The sequence below is a fragment of the Perissodus microlepis genome, chromosome 12, assembly GCF_051167445.1.
Source record: "Perissodus microlepis isolate ML-2025 ecotype Zambia chromosome 12, ASM5116744v1, whole genome shotgun sequence".
Lineage (NCBI taxonomy): Eukaryota > Metazoa > Chordata > Actinopteri > Cichliformes > Cichlidae > Perissodus > Perissodus microlepis.
The window spans coordinates 36,605,093-36,623,357 of record NC_140472.1 but is presented as its reverse complement, the minus strand read 5'-3'; the positions used below and the strand labels follow the sequence as shown (position 1 = coordinate 36,623,357).

Sequence of the window (18,265 nt, the reverse complement as noted above, 5' to 3'; positions counted from 1 at the left end):
GCCGTACCCGACCGACATCACCGGCCAGCTCAACCTATCAGATCCCTCCGTCAGCACCGTGGTCTGAGAGAGCGAGCGAGCTTCACTGCTGCTGCTGAGCCACACAGACACACACTGACCCTCTGGATACACAAACACACACACACACACAGATGGACAGGAAGGACGATGTAATGACAGCAGGGCTTTTGGACGGTATCCCATAGTGACACACACACACACACACGCTTACCTTTATTCCTTATGGGGACTGAAAAACTGATCTGGAACCTTAATGCTGACACTGAACACTTTAAAGCATGTCCCCATAATGCAGAAATGTCCCCACACTGTAGAAATGTCCCCATAATGCAGAAATGTCCCCGCTGTAGAAATGTTCCCACACTGTAGAAATGTCCCCACTGTAGAAATGTTCCCACACTGTAGAAATGTCCCCACTGTAGAAATGTTCCCACACTGTAGAAATGTCCCCATAATGCAGAAATGTCCCCACACTGTAGAAATGTCCCCATAATGCAGAAATGTCCCCACTGTAGAAATGTTCCCACACTGTAGAAATGTCCCCACTGTAGAAATGTTCCCACACTGTAGAAATGTCCCCACACTGTAGAAATGTCCCCATAATGCAGAAATGTCCCCACACTGTAGAAATGTCCCCATAATGCAGAAATGTCCCCACACTGTAGAAATGTCCCCATAATGCAGAAATGTCCTTATAATACAGAAATGTCCCCATAATGCAGAAATGTCCTTATAATACAGAAATGTCCCCATAATGCAGAAATGTCCTTATAATACAGAAATGTCCCCATAATGCAGAAATGTCCCCACTGTAGAAATGTCCCCACTGTAGAAATGTCCCCACACTGTAGAAATGTCCCCACAAAATTTGCCTAAATCACAGGACCCCACAAAAATATCAATAGAAGCATTTACAAACATTAAGCAGCACACACACATTTTTACAAACACACACACCATCTGCCACACTAACTCCCACCACACAAAGCAAACACACACACTGTACAAACACACACACACACACACACACACACTGTACAAACACACACACACACACACACACACTGTACAAACACACACTTGCCTTCCTCTGCTTGTAGCTGTCTGCCTCCTCCCACCAGAGGGTCTTTTATTTTGAAAGAACTGTTTGGGACTGGTTTCCTTCGGGTGGATGTCTGTGGTGTTGTACAGTTTGTTCTGTTGATCGCACTGAATTATCAAAAGTATGACTGGTTTTGGAACTGGTCATAACTGGCGACGCCATTCTTCTTGATCTGAGTCCATGAGCCTAAATTGGGATCGACCTCCAGGATCACCTGTGTCCCCGAGTACTGATTACAGTTTGGCCGGTGGGAGGAGCCTCTGGGACAGGAGGTGGTTCCTTTACACAGAGTCACAGATGTCGCCCGGATCACCGAACCAGAGTGTGGGGTCATCCCACTGAGGTTTTTGGGTGATGTCCTTTCACAGTGACGCATGACCTGTTAGCAGGAAGCTCCGCCACTTTGGTTCAGCGATCCAGAAAGTTTGTTTCTCTGTGTTCAGGAAAATTTGGTAAAACTTTATTTGAACCTTAAACCCGCTTCTGCACTGTGCAGCTGTGAGTGGACATGGGGACATTTCAGTCTATTATTGGCATTAATGTCATCATGTCTCCGTAATGCAGAGTGTCCCCACAGTGCCTGACTGTCTTCATAAAGGAAAAATGTCCCCATAATACAGAGATGTCCTCGTGCACGTAAAAGGGATGCTTTCTGCCCCAAAAGCTCCTCCCACCGCCCCTGACAGTCCCAGTGCATACTGAGAGATGTAGTCACTGCCCCTCCTCCACTGTGTCCCCACTGATGATGTCAGTCTCCGCCTACCTCCACAGCCCTTTAGCTCCAACCTGATGTGCCGTGGAAAGCTGCTAACTCCACACAGAGCCAGCTGGAGTTAGGAGGTTTCCACGTTTTTGGTGTTAAGAACAGCAGCCGGCCGAGCGCGTCACCGAGAACACGCCCTCTGAGAATCGACCTGCAGGCCGAGCGAGGTCAACCCGTCTGTCAGCACCAAGACGTCAACCAGAAAGTCCATGAAAAACTAACAGCGAAGTTATAATAGTTTTAATTTATTTACAAGCTCAGTTTACAGATCAGTGACAGATACATGGCTGTGCTGTGTGACGCGTTCACGCACTAACACACATTAATACCTTTGTATTTATGTATATTTATCAGACACACGTCTGTATGTCGGTGTCTCAAACACATCACATCTGTACGGGCAGATGTTGTTTTTATATGAAGGTTTTTACAGTTTTGAATATGATTTAGAAACATTTAGAAAATCCACAAACGCTCACATCAGTGAAAAACGTGTTTGTTCTTTTTACAGAATAAAGTTCAATCATTTCATTCAGAAACGCCCTCATAAGGCAGGGCATGATATTAATGATGACTTTTACTTTGGCACAGTTTACAATCCTTCCTGTGCACTTCACAATAAGAGTACTGCTTTGGTCCAGAAATGAAAGCTGAATAAAATGATATGTGATAAAGTGTCGATGTCGTCATGTGAGCGTCAGGTTCCTCTCTCAGTGTTGAGCTGCACGTTTCCGATTCTCCTCACACTGACGTGTATTCGTGCCAGCGTGACCTGTGCAGGTCTGATCAGGTTTGTGACGAGTTGGGCTTCACGCCGTCGTTCTCGGTGACGCTCGGCTTCACACCAGGCGAGCTGCACCAATCGCTTCAAAGCTGGAGCACATCTGCAGATTCAGCCTGGTAATGGGAGTCTAACGCTGATCCGCAGACTCATTCACGCTCTTATTTTGTTTAAACTGAGGAACACGACTCGGAGGTTTAGAAGCTCTTTGGACAAACGATTAAAGAGTAAACTCCAGAAGCAAAACAAAAGTGGTTTCAATGTGACGCCGTTTAAATATCCAGGCATCACAGAAATATGGAGGCACTTCATGTTGATTTGTTGAAACTGACTGTGGGGAGGAAGAACTCCCTCTGAACAGGAAACAGGTAACACGGGAAACAAAGGAAGACGTTCATGTTAAAAAAAAAAAGAAAGTCAAGAACAAAATATCTGAAAGTTTTCCTCAGCTGTTTTTAAGAAACTGTCTTTTACTTTGAAGTGGTTTGGCAATTTCAAAATAAAAGACTTCTTAAACGTATTTATCGGTAGTATTAATTTAGAAACTTTGTGTTGGTGCAGCTCACCCTAAACTGTGTCACATGACACGTGACGTGCTGTGATGTCACAGTCTGTATTTATTTTTGCTGTTTACTTTGTTTCTGATGTAAACACACTGTACAGATGATGATGATGATGATGAAGGTCTCACCTGTAAGCTGATTGACTGCGGCTCGCTAGAAGAAGTTTTATTTTTGTGTTCACATTTTACTTCCTGTATCATAAAAACTGAAACTGTAGAAGAAGAAGTTTCCCTCTGTCTGTGCACCGTTGACCTTTGACCTCCAGCCCGGTTAGTGTTTGGTTGTTTTTTGACACATGTAGCCGCTCGACTCGAGTCGAGTTTCAGCGATTCCACTGCAGACATTTTACTCTAATCCACTTCCTGTGTCAGACAGGAAGTGGGGTGTTGCTGTAGAGCTTGGTGTGTGATTTGTTTCAGATTTTAGCGGCGCCGTGTCATCACGTGAACACTTTTGAATCCGTGTTTGTGTAACTGAGCTTAACCTGCCCGTCGTCTCTGCCGACGACACTTTCAGTAATAAACTAATATTTATTTGAAACGCGTCCGAGTTTTTCTGCCTGTGACATCATTCGTGGCGGTCCTGTGAAAACCACGTATCTCCACTGTGACCAGTTCTTAAACACGGCCAGAAGTAAGCGGACAGTTGGGTGAGCGGCTTCCTAGTCTGATCCCTCGTTAGACCAGGAGACAAGAGGCAGGCCGTCATTAGGCTGAACCACCAGAATAAACCAATCAGAGAGCAGAAACTGGGAGTGTCCAAACCAGCTGCTCACTGTTAAAATGAACAAACACATAAAGTCATGAAAGACGACGACAGAATGATTCACCACATCGAGCCGAGTCAGGAGCACCGAAGGTCGACAGCCAGGACACGCCGTCACGGATGGAAACAGCAAACTGCAAACTCCGGGTGCGCCCAGGAAGGTCGAACGTTATCACATCTAACGAAAGTGCACACGTGTGAAAACACGTTTGACAGGTGAAGCTGGGTGGAAGTTTAACGATGGAGAGAAAAGAGCGGAAAGCAGAGCATCCGTCTAACACGGCGGAGGCAGCGTTATGGCGTGGGCACAGGGGAGCCGCTCTGGTGTTTCCCGAGGACGTGAGCGGACGTGCTCTCTGGGGGCCGAGCCAAAACAACCCGGGAAGTGAGATTTTCCCAAAGCTCGTCAGCTGATCTCAGGCCAGCGGAGCAGCTTTGGCCGCAGCGTGCGGTCCTCACCGAGTCTTACCTTCGTGTAAACACGTCTGAGTGTTCACGCTCAACGACAGGTAAACCCTCCAATCAAAGCTCAAAGTTTGGTTGTATTGCAGGGGTTGGAAGTGATTGGTGGGGAGCGTGACATTTATAGTTGGGAGTGTTAGGAGCAGAGATGGGCAGTAACGCATTACTTGTAACGCGTTACTGTAATCCGATTACTTTTTTCAAGTAACGAGTAAAGTAAGGGATTACTATTGCAAAAACGGTAATTAGATTACCGTTACTTTCCCGTAGGAACGCTGCGTTACTGCGTTACTAAAACCCTGATTTTTTTGCCAGAATGTCTCATGACAGTGACGTAAGCGAGTGCGACATTCGTGACAACAGCTGTGTGCAGATCAACAATGGATCATATATCGAGTGCGGGAGAGAGTATGAGCGTGCAGCGTTTAAAGCGTGGAAGTACTGACCTTACTTTGAGTTTGATTCCATAAAAAGTGACAAAAACATTAGTGTCCGTTGTGCGTGGGAAGAAAACTTCTTTTTACAGCGAAAAAACCCCTAAACTTCCAAGCAAGCACCGAGTAGCTACAACGTAATGGGAAACTCACAGAGAAACTCGCGGATTCTTCCACTGACCGCTGCGGCTCACCTGCACCAGGGTAAACCTCCGCCTAACCTACTCCTGCTTTACAGGTGAAAATAGAGCAACAGGACCGCTGAGTCTTTGATTTTATTTATTTTCTGCTGTGTTTTACTTGCATCTATTTGAAAGACTGAGTGTAAACACACAAAAAAAAACATTTTATGTGCTGGAATGTGCAGAAAATAGGTTTAAATGTTAAACAAATTCCAGTCAGAGAATGTTGCATATAATTAAATTTTTGCTTGATGCATAAAGTTAAAAGATTAAAACTAATAAAACAAGTTTTAAAAAGAGACTTTTCCATTTGATTACATTTTGTGATGGATTATGCAGAAAAAGTAGAATTGGGCTGAAAGATCTATCACTTTATCACCTATTCAGGTTGTACATCGTGTTTTTAAAAAGTAACTAAGTAACTAAGTAATTAATTACTTTTGAAAATAAGTAATCAGTAAAGTAACGGGATTACTTTTTTGGGGAAGTAATAAGTAATTAGTTACTGATTACTTTTTTCAAGTAACTTGACCAACACTGGTTAGGAGGGGCTTTGTGGTTTGATTTGGGGCTGGTTTTGTGATTGGCTGCTGAGGAGAGGGTTTGTTGGTATTTGGGTCATCTGTTATTTACTGGTATAGTTTCAAAAGTATTTAGGGGGGGTCAGCGGGGTGGGGCTGGGGGGCGTACAGGTGAGTGGTTATTGAGCCTGCTCAGAGACGATGATGCCGCTCTGCATCACTGCACAGCTTTCACTGGAAGTGCAGGACAGAGTAAAGCTCAAAGCACCAACAGGCTGGAGCCACAGAGGATTGTGGGTACTGTAGTCTTGCAGGTCAACGTTTGTGTCGTAAGGAAGAAGCGTACAGGGGATTTGAGGGCAGTGAAAGGCAGCAGCTGTGTTCTTCATCGTGGGGGGGGGGCATTGGAGGGTATTTCCTGGGGCAGTTTCTGTGTGTGGCTGCAGCTCGAGGCTCTGCAGCTGTTTTCAGTGTGCACGGTGTTATTGTTGACTCTCAGTCTGAAGGTCACGGCGTGATGCCGCCGGTCAGTGCACTTAAACTCAGCTGACCACCTCCGACCGGCTGCTGTGATTGGCTGAGCCGGCCATGTTACACAGTTACACAGAGGAAGAGGCTGCAGGTGTTTGGTCTTCGCCGCAGACGCAGAAGGAAAGGAGCAGACAGGTGAGTGTTTCTGAGCTGAACGCTCACCCTCAGCTGTTTACAGAGCCTTTCTCTGCCTGCTCAGTCAGCTGGAAGCCTCGTATGTGCAGGAAAAACCAGCAGCTCCGTGCATGAAAACTCAGACCAGACCGGGCCTCAGACAGGGACTGGTTAGGGACCAGGCCTTGGGCCTCAGACGGGGCTTCAGAGCGTTCTGTTTTAATGTATGTGGAGTAAAAGCAACAGACGCAGCGTGGGGTGGAGGGTCTGTGTATTTCCCGTGCTTCTCCTCTCGGTGGTCGTCACAGTAACCCTGAAGCCCTTTGGCTGTTGCCGTGGTAACCCTGTGTTATTTCTGGAGCCGGTAATGAAGCGGAGGAGTGAGGAAGACGAGGAGGCTGAATTCCTCCTCCCCCTCGCTGCTCCGTGGAGCTTCCAGATTTTCCTCTTTGAGGGATTTTGATGTTCTTCTTGTGGAGTTCCTGAAGGCTCCTTCCTGTTTTCCCGTCACTTCAGGCTCTTCTTCAACGGGAACGTAAACTCGGATCCAAACCTCACACGTGAACACGGTCAGAGCGAGACCGTGCATGATGCGACCCAGTCCAGCACTTCCTGCTGAGGCTGCTGGTTTCTCCGAGCAGCCGGTGAGAAGCGAACTGTCACTCAGTTCGCTTTAATTTCGTTCACAAACATCTGGAAACATCTGCAGGTATCGCTGGGCTCGTCACACCTCAGCAGCTCCGAGCCTCCCTCTGCTGAGACGTGTGCTGACATTTAAAGAGCTCGTGTTTGAGTCAAACTGTCGGCCATGATAGCGAGTCAGAGAGGTCAGAGCGTCAGGGGCACACCTGAGCCCGGGTCTGATGCTCTCTGCACGCTTTTACTTTTTAAAATGTGATCAGAGTAACCTGCTTCCTGTCCCTCCCCTCAGATCTACTGTGTGACCTTTAGTGGGCCCCACCCTCAGGTTGGAGCGTTACGGAGCTTCTGGTTTTTACCAATGTTTCTGTTTCTGATTCTCAGCTGAGCTCCACCTGACCTCTGACCTCTCCAGGACCATGCCGTCACCTCTCAGCTCATCTCAGTCTGACCCATCGGGACTCAAACGTCTCTGTTTGTGGCTCCATCGCTGCTCCTCCCCTCTTCCTCTCCCTCTCCCCGTCAGCTGCGGCGACTCCTGCCCTCCGTCAGCATCGCACCGTCTCCCCCTGCTGGTGGCCCTGCTGCTCTGCGGCCTGCTGCTGATGGTGCTGCTGTTGCTGTGGAACTACCACTGTGTGTTCATCTCACACCTCTGCTCCCCCCCGGGGGAGGAAGGGGGGGAGATGGGGGAGATGGGCTCGTGACCTCTGACCGATCTGGTCCAGTCCTGCTGTGCCAAGTCAGCACTGTGTCGTTGATGATGATGATGACGGCTCAGGACGGTTTTCAGTTTTAATAAAAATGTAACAATCAAAATAAAAAATCTTAAACGTGCTGACGTCAAAGGTTCCTTCTCTGAATCTCGCAAACCGCCTTTTCTGTTCATATGAAGGGGCGTGGCCTTTACACGATGGAACATGATGAATGGTATAGCAGCCACCGGGGGGCGATCCAAATACGTCTCCCATTCATGAGCGGTGTTTTTACTGATGTGCATCTGAAGCCAGCGCGTACTTCCTGTTTCTGTGGCGGGCGTTCATGTTAAACACGTTAGTAATGATGAGGTCGTCAGATCACTGTGCACTGCATAGAAGGGGGATTCAAAGTGCCTGTTCAGGATGGGCAGCCAATCAGAATAACGTTGCTCTGAATGAGGGAGGAGCTAAAAAACTTGCTTTAGCAGCTGCTGAATGAAGAGAAGTAAAAACTCCTCCGTTACGGTGTACATTTTAGGACATCGTCAGGTCTCAAGAAAAAAGTTGTCAGGTATCAGAACACAAGGTACTAGAGAGAAAATCTTCCTGCAGGTGGCGCTGTTGTCATGTCCCACCCGAATTGATTTCCAAATACGTCATCAACGTGTGACAGTGGGAGAGCGCAAGGTCATTGACCTCACCGGAGTTTTACCGCGGTTCAGGCTCGTAACGGCACAAGGTAAGTTTAACTTTGGTCGTGTCCAAATTCATGGGCTGCTTCCTCCTGAGGCCGCATTTGTAGACCGATTACGTCACAGCGACGCGCCGAAGGCTGTCCAAATTCGTAGACTCCTCCGAATGCAGCCGACAAATGCGTCCTCCTTTTCCCCGAATTTGAAGGATGGGTTGGGTGTGTCCTTCGTGGCCCACCATATCCCAGAATTCATAGCTCGGCCCAGCCAAACTCCAGTTTCCAACAATGGCGGCCGCTACTAAGTTTTAAAATTACTCTTACTAATCTTTCTGGGTCACAAAATAAACTTTTAACATATTTTCAGGCGATAAAGTAGCTGTGTAAACATCAAATATCTGCTCGGTTTATCAAGATATCGCATATTTGCAAAAGCGCTTCGACGTTTTCGGAGGCGTCTGTTACCCACCAGCTCGATAGCTCGCCGGGAGCTCGAGGGTTACTGAAGCCGCCGAGAATGGCACAACTCCCGGCACATCATGTTCAGATCACCGCGGACTTTCGCTGCTCGTGTTAAACGTAATATATAAGTCACTTAGACAACCTAAAAATGTTATTGTTGGGCTTTTTTCAGTGTTTTGTTTGTTCGTGAGTAAATCGGTTTGGCTGAGATTAAAGGTATTAGATTAGATTAGATAAAACTTTATTAATCCCCCGGGTGGGTTCCTCCTTGGTTTTTACACAGCTGACTAAACGTCAAACAGAAAACTGATTAAACAGAAGTGTGAGACGGTCGAGAGTTTCCTCCAGTGTCCTGTTATATTTTAGACAGCAAGGAGCAGACGGCCGAGTTTATTAAACTCCACCGAGACAGCGGTGACGCTAATCAGAAGGCTGGACCGTCCCATTTCACAGCCGTTTACTTTCGGCCTACCCGACCTTCTGAGGACCCGGCCCACGTAGACCGCGAAGGCCGGGTCCTCAGGAGGATGCAGCCCATGAATTTGGACACGACCTTTTGTTCATATTTTTGCCACAGTTGTGTTATATTAAGTTGCGGTTATGTTGTGAAAGTTACATATCAGAGAAGGAAAGCTAGTTTTGTACGAAACCAAATCAGTACTATTTTTGTCTGGCTAATTCATTCTAGCTAGCGACAGTGATGAAATGTGATTTTTTTGTTTTTTATTCGGAGATGTTTCTGTTTTATTAGGAGACTGTCTCACCCCAACATCGTCAGACTCATGGCAGTTGCCCGCACTGAGTCCTGCTTTTTGTTGGCAGCTGAATACATTCATGGCGCAACCCTGCAGCAAGTGCTTCACACAGACAGCTGCTACTCTAATAGTCTGTGTTATTGAAGGATTCAGCACTTATGTTTTTTTTAATCCATTTTTAGACAGCGATGAGATCGGCTACACACCCCACAGAGGCCCAGAGTTACTGTTAATATCAAAAATATAATGCTGTCCTTTGAGATTTTAACATTTAAGACTGTGAGTGTCATGGATCTAAAACTGTTTAAATCTCTACATCCTGGTAACATGGAGACTTTAAAAACATCAGCAGAACGTTTCAGTAATGTAGTCTAATGTGTTCTTTTCATTTAATAATAGAGTCCATATTATATCAACAGCTACATTCACCCTGGAGAGAAACTAGTGAGGGAGACCATCAGGACCAAGCTGGGTTTCTGGGTCCAGAGGTTTGGAGAAACTTCTTCCCTTTCTTTCATCACAGCTGTCCTGTGCCAGAAGTTCTGTTGACCCACTGAAAGAGGCTTCATTTAAGAAACACCAGGAACACTGAAGCTCATCGCATTGATCAAGCAGGACTCATGATCTTCACCAGCAGCTCCCTCACAGGGAAATCTTCAGCACTCCTCCGTAGGCCCGCCCCAGGAGATGGATAAACCCAGCATTTCATGAACACTGTGATGGAGACCTTTGGTTTGAGTAATGTTATAAATACTCGGATACTCCCCAGAGGCTCCGGACTTTTACATAAAGATGTCATATTCAGTCCTGTAGAAAGTTATATATTTAAAAATATGTGATCCTCTCTGGTTACTCTGGTGTGAATAACTCTGCATCACTTTATGGTAAATAACACACTATCTGCAAAAAACTGTGAAAACGGTGACCTTTGACCTTCATCGGGTTTTATTTAATTGTGTTAGAGAAACTCAAACGTGCTCTTCATGCAGCTGAGTACAATTTTTAACCTGACAAATTTTTGTCTGATACCTGACAACTTTTTTCTTGAGACCTGACGATGTCCTAGAATGTACACCGTACTCCGTGCTGGTTTTCAGGACTGATCACGTCCCGCAGGTGAAACACGCACACCTGCTCAGGTAAAGACCAGGCTCACACACTCACACACACTCTGGCTGTGTCCCAATTCAGGGTCTGCACGCTTGAAGTACGCATTTTAAGTGTGATTATGTCACCGCCACACGACGACGGCTGTCCCAATTTGAAGTGTACTCCAAATGCATACTCCAAATGCGCCGTCGATTTCCCCAAATATCAAGCGTGGTCCGGTGCACGCTTCGTGGTCCCATATATCCCACAATTCATAGCGCGGCGGTGGGTGTGGATAATTTTGCCGCAAAATACGGCAGAAGGGAGCGGCCGAAGAGTGAACTGTCAAAAGTAAGTACTGAATATGATGTCACTTATTCATGTGCGAATGTTTAATAACGAAGAACATTAAAACATTGCGGTTGGCCACAATGTTTTCAAATATATATATATATATATATATATATATATATTATAGTATTGTCAGATTATTATGATATATATATATATATATATATATATATATATATATATATATATATATATATATATATCATAATAATCTGACAATACTATAATATTGGCCATATTATATTTACATTACCACAGTGAGATGACTTTAGTCTCATGACCAACATTAACTAATTGTTATTTACTAACTAATCTTGAAATGACTGTTCAGTACAGGAATGAAGCCCAACAATCATGTTTTACAGTCCTGTGGTCTCAGCCTCAGATACTCAACTAATCAAAGTGATGTCATGACAAAAATGAATGACCAGCAAAACATTTTTCTCCTTCATTTCTGTCACACAAAGCTGTATGAAACGTTTCTTGCGGTTAGTATCATGGTTGCTAGGCAACCTGAACAGCGCGATGAAGGCTTGACCGTCCCATTTCACAAGCCTCTCACTTCCGCACTTCTCGTACTTATAGTACACACTGTACGTAGTACGCGTACTTCAAGCGTGCAGACCCTGAATTGGGACACAGCCACAGTGCGAGAGCACGAGAGTGTAAAAAAAGCCTGCAGACACGTCATTTTAAACCCTCCATTACGGTTCTATTCCTGTCTGCCAGCAGGGCGCCACGCCCAAAACCTGCACCACCGCCGCTGCTTTATTTCCTGAGTCGCTTTGGTGCTGCTGAGGAGACAAACCAACACGTTTACTCAGGAACTGCTGCTGAATGACACCTGAATCACATTCACCCCCACTGCGACCTCTGAGGCCCCAGCAGGTCCCGGGGTTCTCCTGAGCCTCCTGGAGGACCCTGGGAGCCTCCACTCTGTAAAGCCCAGCTTCAGCCTCAGGATGAGTTTAACAGCTGCCTTTGTTTTTGCTGTTTGTGGGGGAAGCCGGCAGGCTGCTCAGCTGCTCAGAGACTGTCAGGTCAGACACTGAGACAGGAAGTCAGAGTACTGGACTTTCAGAATAAAAGTTGGAACGTGTTCATTCTTGCAGACTGAACCTTACCTGCTCTGAGGAAGTGCAGGTCAGGTATGAAGTTTTCATTTTGTTGTCATTTCATTTTGGAGATTTTTCAGTTACACATGCATTCAAAATTTTTCCACGTGATCAGACCAAAGGCAGCTTTTTACCTGTACAGAAACCTCAGGTTTGTGAAGCTCAAAATCTCAGGTGAATCCAAAGGTGACCCTTTCTGTACAGGAGCATCACACAGACTGATTAAAACTCTGGTATAGCCTCCTCAGACAGTGTCCTCACGGCAGCCGTGTTATTGGTCACATGATGTCAGTAAAGATGCTCCAGAAGCATAAACACGGTCCAGAGGTCCAGCTTAGGTGAAGCTAGCAGCTACAGCCACCTGTGTCACCATCCACCTGTCAGTCAAAGAGGCCACGCCCCCTAATAATACAATCTTTAAAATGATCTTAGAGACCCAACAGTTTGTGTATCCGGCTGTAAACATGTTTATTTCTGCTGTAAAGTTTTAACATGGAACTCACTCACTGCTGCCTCTGCTGGACGTCAGAGGAACTGCAGGGTGGTGATGAGTGGGCATGAGTGGGTGGAGCCTCAGATCCCTGCTCTGAGCTCAGAGTGCTGGATTTTAGTTTAACACTAGAATTACTAACTGTGTTTTTTTCTGGTGCAAGTCCCTACTACTAGATTTACTAACCCTGTGCAAATTTGCGTAAATTCCCTGAACCTAACACCTCCTACCACCCCGCTGAGATTTGCACAGTCCTTCAGCTAAATTGTTCTCCTGCTTTTGTTGTGTAAACACACCCTCCCCCAACCCCCAACCGGGAGAGATTCAGGCTACGTCCACACTAATGTGTTTTCATTTGAAAACGCATCGTTTTCTCTCCGTTTTGGCCTCCCGTCCACACTGAGACGGCGTTTTCCCCAAGGAAAAATGCAGCATTTTGAAAACGCATACATTTCAAAACTGAGCTGCCCCGTCGCAGTGTGGACACTCGAAAACGCAGACCTTCTAAAACAATGACACATTTTAGTCATGTGATGCAGTCATGTGACCAATTAAACAAAGACAGTGGAGGGCGTTATACAGCAAATTCTTTAATTCTCACTCGCTTTCATGCATGCGCAGGACTGGAACGTAAGCGTTTTTGGCCGTTTCAATGTGGACGCACAACTCTGTGAAAACAACTGAAAAGACTAGTGTGGACGCGGAGCGTTTTCAGACAAAAACGCTGTTTTCAAATCTATCTGGGCTAGTGTGGACGTAGCCAAAGACAGATTTGCAGCGTTTGTGTATGTGTGTATGTCTGTGTGTGTGTGCAACATTTGCATTTGTTTACTCAGAGTAGCTCAGATCCAAGGCATCATCCCTGCATTTGGCACAGGCGAATTTCTGACATGTTGCACAGGTAAACCTGCTGCGATTCCTGTTGCAGCTGTCTTGCACGAGACACTGCCACTTCTAAGCACTGAAGTGGAGAGTACCTCTCGCTGTGCAGTGTCTTTTGCAAGTTGAGGAACTTCATGTCGGACTTTATTCACCATGCGCAGTAATGTTGTTTTGCGCTGCAGCAGTCTGTGCGACAGTGAAGTGAAGAAATTGTCCGTTGTGACGTTTGTCCCATCATCCAAAAACGGCTCCATCAGTTTCATGACCACGTTCTCTGCCAGCCTTTCACCCCAAGGGGTCCTTTCCCAAATAAGGAGATGCATTGGAGACATATTTGGTCTCCAAGTCCGTGGCCATCCAGAACTTGATCCCAAATTTGTCTGGCTTGGTTGCGATATACTGTGTGAATGGACAACGAACCTTGGTAGGGAACAGCTGTTCATCTATGGTCATGTGTTCTCCTGGAGTGAAACTCTTAGCACAGTTCTCGTTGAAGCGTGTCCAGATGTCGGAGATCGTCGCAAATTTGTATGTTTTCACCCGTTCTGCCCGCGTGTCCTTGTCATCAAATCGAAGGTGTTGCATAATTGAAATGAATCTATGTCTCTTTGATTACTGGCACCAGAAATCTTTCTGACCAGCAATCCACAATGGCACCAACAGGACACATGATTGCTCTTACAAACAGGATTGAAATGAATGCCATCAGTTCATGAACTGACAAACTCCAGTCCGGCTCTGTTCTGCGGGCTTGATGGACCGTGCACTCTCTGATGGTCTGCAGCATTCCCACGTCTAACAGGCAAAGGAAGCTTGGAGCACACTTGTAATCTTACGGTGTCAGAAGAAAAACAAATAGAGAATGGTAAATTTACATGGACCTCACTCTAAATGGGTTTATATAAATATCATATGTAATATGGCAGTGACAAACATTAGCAGACTCAGTGCGTCCAGCTTGTGCAGTGAAGCACGAGCGATTTGCTACTGCACTGGGCATTCCAATGTCCTCCTCTACCCACACAGTTCAGCAAAAGAACTGAACTGTGGGACAGAATTGATTTTTTTTGTTGTTGCTATTTTTACATGAACAGAGGAGAGAACATGCAAAGCTGACGAGATCACACATGTCACTCATGTCATTGTATTAGCAACTATGCATTCTGTTTTCACACATTTTTTATAAATAAAACAGACTTGTGTTTCCATATATTGTGAATGTGTGTCTTTCATATTTGCAGGTCAGTCAATGTGTGGGATATTTTGTATAGCTATGGCAGGCATTTCTGAAGGTTGTAACACAGAGGGTTGCCCTGCCTTGGATCTGAGCTACTCCGAGTGAGCAAATGCAAATGTGCAATGGGTGGTTTGCTCAACAAAAGCAGGAGGAGAATCGAGCTGACGACCTGTGTAAATCTCAGCAGGGGTGATTAACACCTCGGGACTTGCACCAGAAAATAAAAAAGTCAGTAATTCTAGTAGGTGTTGGGTTCAGGGAATTTACACAAATTTGCGCAGGGTTAGTAAATCTAGTGTTAAATAGATTTTTCTTGGTGCCAAATCCCAAATTTAGTGGCCTGAATATGAAGAGTCTGAGCTGCTGTTCTCTCTGTAACGACGTTTTACTTTGAAAGGTCAAACCGGAACCTGTGTCTGTTGTTTGTGTCCATTGTGACACACGTGACAGCGGCGCGTGTGTGCAGCGAAGCAGCGCGAGCAGCTCAGCTGTTCAAACCTGCCACAGACAGAAAGCCCGTCAGCAGCCCGGGACGCTGAACGACACTCTACCGGGACTGTACCAGAGACTCTACCGAGACTCTGACCGGAGGCTGTCGGTGTCTGACGCGGGGGATGCCGGTGTGAGCCCGGGCAGGCGGGCGGATCTATGGCTCTGTTGTGTCTCTGTTCCCGGTCAGAGTCCCGCCGGTACCGGCGGATGAAGATGCGGACTCTGGTGCTGCTCTGTCTCTGGCTGAGCCTCCGCCCGTGCAGAGCGCCGCCGGGGCTCTGCGGGCCGTGCCAGCCGGACCGGTGCTCGCTGCCCGGCGGCTGCCGGGCCGGGCTGGTGCCGGACTCCTGCAGCTGCTGCCTGGAGTGCGGGAACCTAGAGGGCCAGCCCTGCGACCCCGGGAACCGGAGCGTGTTCTACGGGCTGTGTGGGAGCGGACTGCGGTGTGAGGCGGGAGGAGGAGGAGAGGATGAAGAGGAGGAGTGCGTGTGTGAGGAGCAGGAGCCGGTGTGCGGCTCTGACGGGAGAACATACATGAACATGTGTCAGCTGAGGGAGGCCGTCTTCTCCACACCCGAGCTCCACACCGCGGGGAGGGGCCCCTGCAGGACAGGTAGGAACACCTGAGGCAGGACAGGTGGGAGCCGCAGGGCAGGTAACCACCTGCTGTTCCACTGCTCACCTCATTCATTCATATTTCAAAAGGTAAATATGTTGGGAGAGCTCACATGTGATGATAATGGTGATGATTCCTTTACTTTTACCTGCAGGTAAATTTGCCTTATAGAGAAATGACATCGTTTGGCTTCCTTTCACAAAACAGCACACATATTTAAACCGGACACACACATATTCTGAGGCAAGAAGCTGAAATTCACCCCGTAGAGGATGGAGCCATTATTAAGAAGTGATAAAGTACAGGGAGGTGAACAGGGCTGTGACTCACCTGTCAGACCACCAGTGAGTTTGCTCTGTGACAGAGGTGTGACCGAACCACGCAACAAAGTTCAAATAGTTCGGTCAGTGTGGAAATGAGCAGGTTTTCTGAGGCAGTAAATGCGCTGTGACCCTTTCTGCAGACTGATTTGCAATTCTCATCGCAGTTCAGTTTTCATTGATCATGGTCCTAAAATATTTATACGATTGCGCTTGCTCTGTTGATGATGATGATGAGTTCCTCAGTTCACCCCGTCTCTGTGGTTTAGCCCTCGGAGTAAAGAGGAGGAGCCCAGGCTGAGCTGGTTTGGCTGTTTTGATGCGTTGAGCTCCACAAGCTGAGCGCCATTTTATCTGCATTAGAGTTCAGAGGTCAGGCGTGCACGGCTTCAGTTAAAAATGGAAACGAAGAGCAGACGTCAGATATCGAGCAAAGGGGCGAACTCACGTTTCATCCAGGAAACGGTCGCCTCACACTGAGCGCCTACGGGACCCCAGAGGGCCCAAAAACACGAGCACACACACCTGAAATCAGCACAGAGTAAAACTGCAGGTCAGAGGTCATCTCATCTCTGTATGTGAGCTCTCTGAGGTCATCAGTCAGCTGGTCGCTCCTCACATTTAATGACTTACACACACACACACACACACACACAGTCTGAGATTTCTGCTCCGCCCAGCCTAACCTCTCTCTCACCTGTGGCAGTGCCAGTCATTAAGGTGCCTCCTCACAGTCAGGTGAACGGGACGGGCAGCAGTCTCATCTTTCTCTGTGAAGTGTTTGCGTTTCCGATGGCGTTGGTCGAGTGGACGAAGGAGGGGCGAGACGTCGTCCTGCCCGGAGACGACCCGCACATCTCCGTCCAGGTACACGTGCGCCTGAGCCTGCAGCCCCGCCCCTCTGGGACAGATTTCAGTACCTGTCTGATTGTCTCTCTCGCAGTCTCGAGGCGGTCCTCTGAAGTTCGAGCTCTCCAGCTGGCTGCAGATTGAGGGGGCGGAGACGGGGGACTCTGGGACCTATCGCTGCACAGCTCGTAACAACCTGGGGACGGCCTCGGCCTCGGCTGTACTGGGAGTGCTGGGAGCAGGTGAGACAGGCGTTTGAAATGGGAGAAACAGAAACTAAAAGACTCGGGTCTGTCTCACTGACGTGTCTCTGTCTCCACCTGTCTGTGGCTCTGTCAGAGGAGCTGTCGTCCTACCTGGCTAACAGTGACAGGAAGCAGCCGATGGACATCGCAGACTATGACCAGGACATCTACTGAGCTTCATGATGTCACCTCCTCTGTACAGGCTTCTCTGATTTTTTTTCTTCTCTGTGTATGCGAACATTACTCTGACATCACACGGGGCAGTGACATGGACACTTGGCGTGCTGGGCGTTCGAGCCTGCGTCTCCTGTCAGATCTGTTGTGTGAAACTTTTTTTAAAATTATGAATAAAGGTTTACAAACTGACCTCTGGCCTCTAACAGACCTTCACATTTTCACTCATAGCACTGAGGTTATAGACAGTTTTTCCTCCTTCCAGTGCATGTCTGGGCAAGCAGGGCGGGCAGTGCTTGCCCAGTTAACTCTAAAAAGGGGCATTTCAGTTTGGGCTAGTACCATTTTGGGTTCTTGCAACCTCAAATGAATTTATTTGGGCAAGAGAGGGAGTTATCAACTCCTGCTAGCTAGCTTGGTTAGAAGCTAGCTAGCAGGCTATTAGTTAGAAGGCATCTAACTAATTAATGCCGTAATCGGCCTTAAAATGCGGCCTTTAAGGCTGAAGACCCTGAATTGGGATACAGCCCATGTTTTCTACAGTCGCTGGTGTGGACTGACTCACTACTGCCTCTGCTGGATGCTAGAGGAACTGCAGGCTTTGGTGCTTCATGTTTCAGTCCTGAAGGCTAACGGTGCTGAGGAGCCTGAATGGAACGTGGAGGCTTCAGAGCAGCTGGAGCTCGGCCTGGCTTTGCTTTTGGCTGATAGTTTCACCACATGTTGCTTCAGTTTCCTGTGAATGTCAGACGGATGCATGGAGAGGATTTCATTCCAGCTGCTGTCTCAGAGGAACTCCGACTTCCAAGAATCTAAATCTGGTTCAGTCCGGCCTGTTTCAGGAGGTCCTGCAGCCCGAGCCCAACACATCACGTTTAAAAAGCTCAGTACTTTGTTTTTGAAACGTGGTTTTAGTGTCAG

At 47.2% G+C, this 18,265-nt stretch overlaps 2 protein-coding genes across 7 annotated transcripts in view; both read left to right on the top strand.

The window, feature by feature from the left end:
- grin1b (glutamate receptor, ionotropic, N-methyl D-aspartate 1b) overlaps positions 1-7,715 on the top strand; it is a 71,685-nt gene extending 63,970 nt beyond the window's left edge. For 5 of the 6 annotated variants that reach the window (XM_084946666.1, XM_084946661.1, XM_084946662.1 and 2 more), the window contains one exon: positions 2-3,770. In XM_084946666.1, the coding sequence (XP_084802792.1) occupies positions 2-67 (66 nt within the window). In that variant the 3' untranslated portion in view covers positions 68-3,770. Of the gene's footprint in view, position 1; positions 3,771-7,262 lie in introns of those variants that run through there. The other variant, XM_084946664.1, reaches the window with a different exon arrangement.
- Positions 7,716-11,186: 3,471 nt separating this feature from the next.
- Positions 11,187-17,536, top strand: LOC146376948 (kazal-type serine protease inhibitor domain-containing protein 1-like). Its single transcript, XM_084945765.1, has 4 exons — positions 11,187-15,753; positions 16,783-16,943; positions 17,020-17,167; positions 17,265-17,536. The coding sequence occupies exons 1-4, from the start codon at positions 15,297-15,299 to the stop codon at positions 17,342-17,344; spliced, it is 846 nt and encodes a 281-aa protein (XP_084801891.1). The 5' UTR covers positions 11,187-15,296; the 3' UTR covers positions 17,345-17,536.
- The last annotated feature ends 729 nt before the right edge of the window (positions 17,537-18,265 follow it).

Coding starts and splice junctions, on each gene's coding strand:
- LOC146376948 (XM_084945765.1), top strand. CDS start 15,297: ATGGCTCTGTTGTGTCTCTGTTCCCGGTCAGAGTCCCGCCGGTACCGG. Junction 16,944..17,019: donor ACCCGCACATCTCCGTCCAG/GTACACGTGCGC, acceptor TCTCTCTCGCAG/TCTCGAGGCGGTCCTCTGAA. Junction 17,168..17,264: donor ACTGGGAGTGCTGGGAGCAG/GTGAGACAGGCG, acceptor TGGCTCTGTCAG/AGGAGCTGTCGTCCTACCTG.